The 11866-nt window shown below is 42.7% G+C and overlaps 1 protein-coding gene across 2 annotated transcripts; it reads left to right on the forward strand.

Annotated features, from left to right (window-relative positions):
- The first annotated feature begins 687 nt into the window (after nucleotides 1-687).
- On the forward strand, nucleotides 688-9233 carry LOC128305852 (calcium/calmodulin-dependent protein kinase type 1). 2 transcript variants are annotated; one of them, XM_053043469.1, is made up of 3 exons: nucleotides 688-1063; nucleotides 2604-2635; nucleotides 3286-9233. In XM_053043469.1, the coding sequence occupies exon 3, from the start codon at nucleotides 3424-3426 to the stop codon at nucleotides 4633-4635; it is 1212 nt and encodes a 403-aa protein (XP_052899429.1). In that variant the 5' UTR covers nucleotides 688-1063; nucleotides 2604-2635; nucleotides 3286-3423; the 3' UTR covers nucleotides 4636-9233. The 2 variants fall into 2 exon arrangements, with proteins under 2 accessions (XP_052899429.1, XP_052899430.1); XM_053043470.1 differs by lacking the exons at nucleotides 688-1063; nucleotides 2604-2635 and having other exon boundaries at nucleotides 2989-3676; nucleotides 3743-9233.
- Nucleotides 9234-11866: the final 2633 nt, after the last annotated feature.

Genomic DNA, 11866 nt, shown 5'->3' on the forward strand with positions numbered 1-11866 from the left:
CAAGAACCACCATTACCTTGCCGTACACAAAACGAAACCAACTGTGTTTCCCTCACTCTTGTGTTTTCGCGTTCGTGTCTACGCACTCGGGAATCGAGTATTGTACAAAAACATAAAAGGGGAAGTTGAAGTCTAAACATAGAATGCCAGCATAGAAGGGGAAGTATCGATGGTCGAAAAGTTTTACTGGAATTTCTGTTGCGACGGTGCCAAGACGAGTACGTCATGTTTATGAAATACAACTTCACTAACCACTTTCGTTTACTAATGGATAGTAAATGGTTCTTAGGAGGAATATTTAGAATATGTAGAACGTTTTTCAACGTTTCAGTTTTCAAAGGATTTTGTTGAATTTTTTCTGTAATGTCACGCCAAATGACCAAAATTTCCACACTTCTCTTCCAGTGCCAGGATGAGCTAAGATGTATACATGTCCCATTTTTTATTTATTTTTTATCTGTGCTTATTGTCAGAATAACACAATCGCAATGTTTGAAAAATGTCCAGAATATTGTTTAGTTTTTTACATCCTTTATTCTCTCGCATATGCAAATCACAACCAGGTGCGATTTTGAATTCATTTTCCATTCGAGTATCTATATTCACCTTGAAGTCGGTTGAATGACGCAAAACGAACTGTCTACGAATCTTATGCAAGTCTTGTCAGTGGAAGCAAGGCAAAAAAAACACACAAGCAACAAGAGAAACTCCTCCGCATGCGAAAAAAAAGTATCATCAGCACGCGGGGAGGTAAAATAATAGCCTAATAGTGCATAGTTCCCGATTGGCCGCTGTTTGTTGCTCGTGTACTGAATTTCCGGAACTACTGTAGTTGGAAGAGCGAAGTGAAATAAAAGTGTTTTCCCCCGTGTGCGACAGAAGGTGTTTTGATGTGTTTTTGTTTTCACTACACCATTCCTCCGCGACTAACGACTGGAGCAGCTTCTGCGTACGCGAAGAGTACGTGGAACATCCGCGCAAGGCGAACGCATCAAGAGTAGAAGCAGCAGCAGCAGCAGTAGGGTACACAATCACACAAATCGCCAGTCTCCTCTGCTGATAGGTACGTCGGGGTCGTATTTCTTGATGTGTCGAATAAGGGCAGAACGTGAGCTAACAACAGTGTTGTGTGCGATTGAAGGTGGGTGATAGTGTTGATGAGCTTTTTTATTGACCAATGGAAACCCTCACCCTTTTCATAGTTTGCTACCTTTGCCACACTATCGGCGAGGTCAATGCGGAAAACCAGAAAGGGGAAAAGGTCTTTTCGGCCGTCTAAATTTATGCTCGGCGCACCGTCATCAGTGCCCATTCATCCGTAGCACAAGCTAAGGAATTGTGGCAATTGTGAACTTTTAAATACAATTTATTGATTATCTTCTTCAATAACACAAATGCGCAAAGGAAGCTTTGTAGGACGAACACGGGAAAAGTGCCAAAGGAGGTATGCCATGATGTGCGATTTTTTTTTCGCGATCGAAAGCTAAAGTAAGGAATGAGCAGGATGCAGAGGAAACGGCAGCAAGAAGCAGGGGAATTTGACCTTATGGTAAATTGAAAGTTATAGTACGTCCGTTTCGCTGGATTCGCTTGTTTTTTTGCAGCTTATTCTGCTGACATTGGGCTTGATATGGTACGTTCACTGCGAGACGTCTGGGTGACTGGGTGACTGCTGCACAGAACTTGGAACTGTGAAACCACCGGACCAGGCTGGGGCGAATATATCGGTAGCGTGAAGCCCGTTTCGAGACATTATCCTTCGTCAAACTGTGCGTAGTGTGTGCCTAGCGGTTTGACTGTTTCGCCACCAACGATGACGTCAGTGTGCGGGATCCTCAAGGAATTATCAAGATATTGGCCGTACGATGTGGGGAAACGCTGTCTTAACCGTCTGTAGCGTCCGGGTAGAACAACGCTGGATCTTTTTTTTTATTCAATTAAACAAATGTAATCTTACACCGATCACGTTCTGTCACAGCTACTGCAGTGTTGGTATTGTTGCGAACAACAATGTGTGTTGGTGCGCAACAACCACCGTCACCATCATGGCATGCCATGCCGTAGTCAAGGCATTTAATGTTGTCATCCCGTCGGTTCTTCGGCTTTAGCAATGCCTGTTTGATGACCGCCGTGTCTCATGTAGATGCAAACACGTGTTCAGATCGATGTGTTGCCATAGAATCGTCAACGCATTCGCCACGGATTGCTCCAGAATCGAGGATAGCCCGAGCGTTCCGGTGATGGCGAAAGTGTTCCTCACAAGTGATCGAAGGTGTGCAAGCAGTCGTATTTTTATAGGAGATTGTGTTTTGATACCGGTACATAAAAGGGCACAAGGACCTACGGCAGGTATGCTCCCAGTGCACACCAATCACAACTGGTTGAACGCGGCATAGTGTAGATATGAAGGCCGTCAGTAAATGGGGAAATGTCTATCAACCTGTTGAATTTATTGTTTTCTGTAATTGGGTAGGGATTTATGTGTCGTGTTGCAGCGCACAAAGCCCACAACACTGTGTCCTCCCTTTGCTGTCGTTCCCTACCACCGGTCACAATCCACAATTAAATCATTCATTTTTGTTCTTCTCTGCTTCTCGTTTCAGAATCCGGCACGTATTACCGTAATCAGCGTATGGTAATGTCGTGCCTGTTGCATTAGGAGCCGTAGGAAAAGGGTGTTTCGTTTGTGTGGTCGTCGTCTTGCTACGAATAATACTCGTCGTATTTTCGGGGTGGGGGTTGTACCGTGTCCTTGTGTATACCGTAGTGTATATATATATGTGTGTGTTTGTGTACGTGCGCATCTAATGTCGTGTTTTCTTACACCACGCGAAGGCCCTACAAACTAGCTGGCACACAATACTCCTTAGTGAAGCGCGAGATAAGAACCTGCTGCTGCTGTTATTAACATAACTTTTCCCAAAGAATCTCAATCGCGAAGGCGCTATCTCATTCGAACCAAGCAACAACGATCACCGGAACGTGTTTGTGTGTGTAATAACCCTGTAAGTCCGCCAAGATCCAATGGTGGTGCGGAATCCGTGGCGATTCAACGTGAAAAGTACCCTTGGAAGTGAGGGTTCTTAACGCGTGTCCGTTTTGCTAAAAGCCAATGCCTGCTTGGTAGATGGTAGTGCTGGGTAGGAAGCTGTAGTTGTAGTAGACGTAGAGTGATTGTATTCGTTACGGTTTGTGTGGCCGCTTCATTTGTAAAGGGAACGAACGTGGAGAGAACCGCTAAAAAGAAGCAGCTAAATTCAAAAGCGGTATTATTCCCCATCCCAGCAATACAACTGCTATACAGGCCAGTTCTTCAAAGACTTGTATTGTGATTGCCGCCGGCAATTCGAATCAGAAGGACACACCGCGGAATAGCTGCGTATCCATCGCTTCTTCACATCCCTCCCCCCCCCCAGCATCACAATGCCGCTGTTCGGAAAAAAAGATTCGGGCAAGAAAATACGCAAGGACGTGAAGGATGGATGCGAAAAGTTGCCCAGCATCGATGACAAGTACGTCATCAAGGAGCTGCTCGGGACCGGTGCGTTCTCGGAGGTGCGGCTGTGCGAGCACAAAGAAACGGCCCAGCAGTATGCCGTGAAGATTATCGACAAGAAAGCGCTCAAGGGTAAGGAAGATTCGCTGGAGAATGAGATCCGTGTGCTGAAGCGGTTCAGTGCCCGGAGAAGCGATGGGAGCGGTGTACAGAGTACGGGGCCACCGATCGGTGGTCCCCGGTTTGCGCACCCAAACATCGTGCAGCTGCTGGAAACGTTCGAGGATAAATCGAAGGTGTATCTGATCATGGAGCTGGTGACGGGCGGTGAACTGTTCGATCGTATTGTGGAAAAGGGTTCGTACACCGAGCGGGACGCGTCAAACCTGATCCGGCAGGTGCTGGAAGCGGTGGACTATATGCACGAGCAGGGCGTCGTGCATCGGGACCTTAAGCCGGAAAATCTGCTCTACTACAGCCCGGCGGAAGACAGCAAGATCATGATCAGTGATTTCGGGTTGTCGAAGATGGAGGATTCCGGGTTTATGGCGACGGCGTGCGGCACCCCTGGGTATGTGGCACCCGAAGTACTCGCCCAGAAACCGTACGGCAAGGCAGTAGATGTGTGGAGCATAGGCGTCATCTCGTACATACTGTTGTGCGGGTACCCACCGTTCTACGACGAGAACGATGCCAACCTGTTCGCCCAGATTTTGAAGGGCGAGTTCGAGTTTGATTCACCGTACTGGGACGAAATTAGTGATTCGGCGAAAGATTTCATCCGCAACCTAATGTGCGTGAATGTGGAGAGGCGGTTCACGTGCAAGCAGGCGCTCGCCCATCCGTGGATATCGGGCAATGCGGCAAGCAGCAAGAATATCCACGGTACCGTGTCCGAGCAGCTGAAGAAGAACTTTGCCAAATCGCGCTGGAAGCAGGCCTACCATGCGGCAACCGTTATACGGCAGATGCAACGAATGGCGCTAAGCAGTGGAGGCAGCGGTACGGGTAGTGGTGGTGGTGCGTACGGCCGCAGCTCGTCGCGGATAAGCAATGCACCGGTGGACGCTACTAATCCGGGTGCGGCCGATGAACGACCAGCCGGACAGGCGGACACTACTGCATCGAGCAGTAAGTAATAGTCGGTCGACCGTCGATCCGCATCTACTAGCTTAAATTGGAAGCGAAACGCGAACCTAGTAGCTAATAGTAGTAATGGCAAGATGGATGTGATTATGCAGAGCCCCGTTGTTGTTGTTCGCCTAATGCAATGTTTGCTTTCCATTTACTTGATGCTCCTTTTAATTATGTGTAACATTGTAGGGGAGGTTATCGTATGGTTAGGTGGTCAATCGTATATTAACAACTTTGCTTCAAATTTTGTCCACTTTCTATCAGTGTGTGTCTCTAGTTGTTTCGTTTTTTTGCATTATATCGAGCACAGACATGATGTTTTTTTAAATGTATGACAGTGTAACATTACAAAGTAAGGGGGAAAAGTTAATAGATTTGGCACACGGTGACATAGCAGGAGTATTTTTTGCATTTTGTAATGATAGGACGGTAGCTTAACGAAAGCACGATATGTTGTAAACCGTGTAGGCTCAATATTGCTACGTCTCGTTAAAAGGTCTTGGCCAAACATCCACCGACAACTGAGAGGACTGTGGTATATCTGTACATCAGCACCGTAATATCCTACCGACGCGCATGTTTATCTATAATCGGGGAATAGCACAGGATACGGTGCGAAATGAGCTTTGCCGAACACATCACGAAACAAAAATTGCTGCACCGGCAATGAAAATGTTGACGTTTATTGTTGTACCAAATTATATTGAATGTTAAATTTAATATAATCCACCAATAATGGGACGCGTTGTACTGAAAGATTAGTACAGCGTTTTCTGCGTTCTATACCGCCCTGAACATTCCAGCACGCGTTGCTTTATGTGGTTTTGATTTTTGTTATTGAAACATGTATTAAAAATGTTAACTTTTTCTAATAACTAACATGATTCGTGGACATCAGAATATTGGCCAGAAGTACTTGAATGTCTGTTCGTTTTTTTCCTCATACAAACATTAAACAACGAGCCAACCCTTACTTACTTAAGTCGGTTAAACTTGCGTGCTAGGGCATTTTTGTGCAAATTACTTATCCAATGCTACTTAAACATTCTTACGCTCCCAATAGGGATAGATTAGATTTTCTCCCACTAAGTCGCTGCGCGTTATGTAGATGGAAATAGTTGGTTTAATCGAAATTAAAATTAAAGTGAGGTTTTTTTTAACAACTACTAGGAAACATGAGATATGCATGGGTATCCATGTGTTGACATTGAATCCGTTCCTTTTCTAATAATAAATCTGTTGATCGTTTGTTCTTTCCATTAACGATAATATGCAAATTAGCTGGAGCGATATGGTACGACATAGTGACACCAGTTTGGATTAAAATTACGAAATTTTACCTTCTATTCCGTGCTTGTGAGTGCGAGAATTCTGTAGGTAGATTTGGTACATTCTCCGCATGACTAACTAACGAGGATACTTCGGTGTGCTCCGTCAGAAATTTGCATTCATTCCCAGACATTTGTGTCTATCTTGATGGTTCGATTAGCGGGACAGCCTCTAAGGATCCTTTTGAATCTTTCCCTTCTATTGCCACTATTTCGCTAATAACACTAGGGAATGAGTTTTGTAGCCTTTTGCTCTCTTTGAATTAAAAAAGAACAAATTGAATAGATGACGTTAAAAAATCAGTTTGACGCTGGAGGAGGGCAGTTTGTGTGAGTGTGTTTTGTTCGCCCTTTATTTTGATTGAAGGCGATAATCATTTTAGCAGCACGATTATTGCTTCTAACCTAACGCGAAGCAGCGTGCTTTCTGTGGCGATCAGTCAGTTATAACCCTCAAAAAACAATACGTGAAAGATTGTATGTGTTTGTTCTAAACAAGCAACTAAAACACAACTCATTAGCAGTGCCGTCGTGTTGCCAATTTTGAGTGTAATGATTAAAACTAACATCAAGCTTTTCGAAGTAGTCGAAGGTAGTAGCCAAACAAAGCATAGCAGCAAAAGAAGCTTTACGGGCCGGGCAGCGTATATGTACAAGTAATTACGAATCTACCCCGTTTTACAAGACGCATGAACATACGGTATAATCGGAGTTTTAATCAGTCCGCTTACAACATAATGTACTATTTAAGGCCCCGGTCGTGTCAACAAGGCAATGAAAAGAAAACAAAAAATCCAGCAAAAGTAGTGTAATTTGCTAATGAAACGGATCAGTAGATACTTTGAATCTCTTCAGTGCTGCTACAGGTAGCAATGCGACTGTGCGCTCTAATCGTATAGACGAACGAGGCACCTGTACACTGAATAACGAATCATATCATGCACATGACGTAACGATAAATTCTCTCTTGTACTTTGATTTTTGTTTTTGTACATTTACACTCCTTCTTCTGCGCCGTGTGTGATCTTATCCTATGTACTACCTGTGTTCTTTTTTTTTTTGGTTAGTTTATGTCCTTTCCCTGAAGAACGGCCAAAGGGGAGGTGGTTGTCACTGCGAGTGGGGATGTTCAATTGAACAGTTTGGCCCCTTACTGTGCATGGATAACGATCGCCAAATTCATGTTGCATGAGCCTAGAAACACACCCAGAGCACACGGTGGTGTTGCTTGTTATTAGTCTTAAAATGGGTAACCTAAACGAAGGAAATACGACTAAAGGAAGCTTAACTGCTTTACAGGATTTTATTTACAGTACAGTACAGCGCGAGACCTGCACCTGCAGTGGCAAAAGCAGACATAAATAAACAACTGTTCGCATAATATCTTAAGTTCCGACCATACACTACAACACACACCTCAATGTTTGTTAAACGGTAAAGTTATTGCTGCATTCTCTTGCAAATATTATTCACTAATCGTCGCCTTTTGAGCATGAAGAGTTTTGGTGCGGAGCAATGCAAAAGCAAAACAATTAAGGGCAAAGTGCGAGTTGGTGAAAGATTATACAGGCGGTCGGAAATCACAAATCAAACACTACCTACTCTTGCTGATGAAAGTTAAAGTAAAGAGACAGTAAACGCATTCGCAATAATTGTTGTACTAATTTGTTTTTAGTACAGCACTTAGTGGACGATGCCTGCAAGGGTGAACTTGAAGTGGCCACCAAAACATACTGCCGCTAACTCTGTACTTAACACAGCGCTTTGGTGGCAAAAGGTGGTGAGAGGATGTGTTTGTAAAATTTGGTAAAGGTTAAGAAGCAACAACTTTGTACAGTGGTGAAGAGGAGTAGCAACTTGTGGACAAGTAAAATCAGAAAGACTTAAGGGCGAAAAGGATAGAGCTTTTTATATACAATTTTATTTTCCACGTGTTTGCGAGTCGTGTAAAGAGACGCTGGTAAAGAACTTTTCAGATCGGTTGCCATGTATGGAAGGCAACATTACTACTACCACTACTACTACTACTAACATTCCATTTCTGCTGTACTAAAACAACAAGACTCGACGAACGCAAAAGCCACTTAGCACACTTAACGTTATTAGTACGGTTACGCTTGGCGCGCACTTCCGCTACAGAGGATGCGGCACAATTCTGTCCTCTCCATTCCGAATGCGGCCCCGTGTTTAATTGTGACAGGGAAAATGATTTCACCGTAAAGGGCGTATCTATTTCCTTAAACGTGGCTCAGTTTTCATCTCTTTCTGCGTGATCTTTTCTTTGAGTGATTGCGATTAAGCATTAAGTTCCTACAAACGCGGGGTACGAATCCCGCATGGGTTTCCGTTTGTTCAGCTACGACTTTAATAATGTTCCCGGTGCGGACTTTGGTCGCGGTACGTCCGCTTCCTAAACTGCGACTGATAAAGAAACTGCATGGATGAACCACACATAGTCACAACTGGTGCCACCGGGTCACGGGATTGGTGACCTTTTTAAAAACGCGAGAGTACTTAGGGCAAAGTGGCATTGCTAAACGCAAAGAAATGGGGAAGAGACAAAAAAAAACACAAAAATACGGTACAAACAAATAAAACAAATAAATATCGCAAACAAACAAAGAAACAAAAAACAAGAATAACGCAACGCAAAGCAAAATCACCACAAAACCACACACGCGTAAAGTGAATCTCTCTTTAAATAATCTCTCGATGGTGTTCGCCGCGATCCAGGGGTGTCGGCCGTAGCGCAATGAAATATTTTAGAACATTTCTAACTTAGATTCGGTTTATTCGATATGTATGTATGTGTGTGTGTGGTGTGTGTGTATGTAAAAAATGTATGTGCGTAAATACATGCCCGATAGCCTGAAGAGAGGAGGGACGCGCGTTGTTTGCTTTTAGCACACAATTGGTAACCGAAAGCAACATTAAACCCGCGGAGGGGGGGGGAAAGAAATAAAATAAATCATAACATAATAATAATAAAACGATCCGTCGTCTTACGTCATCCATCGTCCAAACAATGCGAGTAGTTGTTGATTTGTTAAAATGTCGGTACTGTGAGCAAGACAAAAGAAAAGGGCAAAAACTATTGCAAAACAATATATAAATATAACAAACAAAAAAAAATGCTAGTAAATACAGAAAACACTGTAAAGTGGTGGAAAGGAGATAAACAAAGTGTATAAGTTGACATTCAAAAACAAAACAAAAAACACAACCAGTAAACATAGTTGAAAAGCAACCAGCGTTGATGTTGTAAGGGGCAGTATGTGTACCTTAATTATTACCATAAATATACATTATATACATACAAATACAATTGCATGTACGAATAAAGTGAAGCTAAATATTTTTAAAGCAAAACTTAACAGAAGAAAGATCACAATCACGAACGTGATCCGGCTGGAGTCCGGGTGAGGGAGACATATTTGTAGCGTGTGTAACCCTGCACTCCAGGAGGAGAATGGATGTGGTGTGGCAGTAGTTTGGTTATTTGTCCTTAACACTTTTAGAAAACGGGCAGAAACATGAAAATGATCCGAAACCCATGTGTGGTTAGGTTTGTTTGTTTTGTTATGTTTTTCGTTTTCTGTTTCCATGTTTCTGTGGTTAAATGGTGCGAGAAGCGAGAAATAAGTGTAAACAGGATAGTGAATGAATCTAGCAAAACAAAAAATGGGCAAAGAGAGGACAAGGACACAAAGTACCGAAATCTGTAAATGAATGTGTGATGACAGACAGGAACATAGGAATGAACACTATTTAAATACCGAAATGGGAAAGACCGGTTGGATTAGAACACGATAACGGTAACGATTGGATGCAGCGTTAATTGGAAGCAAAAAGAAGCAAAAAGAGGATGGGAATAGGAAATTCAACTAATACAATAATTTTATTATGTGGTCTATGAATGTGATCTATATTTAAAAAATCGAGAAAAAAAGGAAAAAGTAACAGCAAAAAACCTAGTACTGAATAAGTAGATGTTATTTTTAAGAGCGGCAATTCAAACAGAAGGTAAAGAGAAGTCGGTGCAGAAAAAAACATACCCCGTTCCCCATAACACACAACAAAACAAGGATAGTGGATGGGCAGAACAGCTGAACGTGAACGACAAAAACGCGGGCGGTTGAATATAAAAGAAGCGAAACACACACACACACACCCACCCACCCACACCCCCAACGCAGGCACGCAATAGTGCGTGTAATGGGCAAACCTTCTATATCATACTAACAAACTTACCATTTAACAACCATCAACAGTTGACGGGTTTTACATTTCAAAGGTGTTTCTAGAAGGTGGCCGATATGTGTGTAAATTGGCGAACCAGGCAGGCTTTAGCGAGAAGCGAAGGTGGAGTCGGAGACAGAACAAACAAAAAACGAACAATAGCGAAGCAAACAAAAGAACCTATACAAGTAACAAAACAATGTAAACTAAACAAAATGATGAAACAACAGCAACAAACAAACATATTAAATAATCTGGTTATACGAGATGCAGCTTGCTGAATAGCATTTAATAATCTCAATAAACTCGTTCATTGTGTAACTGAAAGCAGCCAAGCATATTTTAATGTGTTCTATCCGTTTACTTACTTTAGTTTGTTGTTTAGTGTTGTTGTGTACATGGTCATTATCTAATTTTTGTGGTAAAACATTTACGTTCTACTGAAATAAAAGTAGAAGTGCAGTATAAACCGCTCTACAATATCACCATCTTTCTGGCGGATGCATCAAAGCCATCACTGCATTTTGGGTCCTTCAAGCCCAGTGGCTCTGTCAATGTGCATGATATAAAAGGACTTTACTGGTTGGGTCACCCGGTACTATTCTCATCACGTGACTAGCTCGCCAGAGCCTGACGATTATAATTGGTTGTGTAACAATGAGTTCAACAATGAGATATTTGAAGTTGGGACAAAATGCCCTGGAATCGGCCAGTTTTGTTACTTGTGATGTTGTGGAAGTAACATATCTCACCATACATTTAATACAGCTTTTTTTTCACGCATAATGGCATTAATCACGTCTGCCTGTCGGTGCCACATTCCTATCATACGCATTAGAGTGAAGATGGAAAAGGTAAAACGGATCCTGCATCTCTTTCGTATTTTGCGCCGATCGCGTCCGTCAAAAACGCTTAGAAACGATGGAATTTTTGGTTTCTGACACCAAGAGAGCATGATCAACGAAGAGGCAGCACAAATTTCCGTACCACGTGGTAGCATTTCATTTAGCTGTACCCTTCCCTCTAGTGATCATAGCGCTTGATCCGTCAACTGATCTTTCATCTCTTTCCGTTCGTCCAAACAGGACAGTGCGTACCATAACTGTGCACAAGTTTATTTTTATGGAAATAACAATGTGGAATATTTATGGAATATATTTGTATATGGAATCCTTCTAAACCCCCGGACATTCCATGACGACAAAAGATATAATTATTGCGAAATAACCGAACAATAAACAATACATAATGTCTTCGGAAATAGTGGCACTCCATGTTTCCTACTCCAAATAATTAAAAAACTTACCGGCAGTACAGTTATGACACGCATTGTAGGAAATGGATGGATGAAACGAGACGGAGGATTCTCGCCACAGTAGCTGAGCTATTTACTCTATCGATCGCTCCCCGGAGAGGGCCCTTGTTTGATAGTATGTGTAACTAATAGCCAATAGTAGAAGATCTTTAATCGATCAATAGCATCACAGTGACTGATATCGTGAGCAAGCGTCATGTACAAACATGGCGGATCCTTGTGCGGATCAGATTGATGTTATCTCCTTTCGTGGATGCTCTCTTGGTGTCAGAAATCACAAAACCGGTCGCTTTTGGCGAGTACGATCGCATGGGCGGAGAGACTTCGACGAAAGGAAAAGCGCTTAAAAACAAA

The sequence above is a fragment of the Anopheles moucheti genome, chromosome 3, assembly GCF_943734755.1.
Source record: "Anopheles moucheti chromosome 3, idAnoMoucSN_F20_07, whole genome shotgun sequence".
NCBI classification, from domain to species: domain Eukaryota; kingdom Metazoa; phylum Arthropoda; class Insecta; order Diptera; family Culicidae; genus Anopheles; species Anopheles moucheti.

Coding starts and splice junctions, on each gene's coding strand:
- LOC128305852 (XM_053043469.1), top strand. CDS start 3,424: ATGCCGCTGTTCGGAAAAAAAGATTCGGGCAAGAAAATACGCAAGGAC.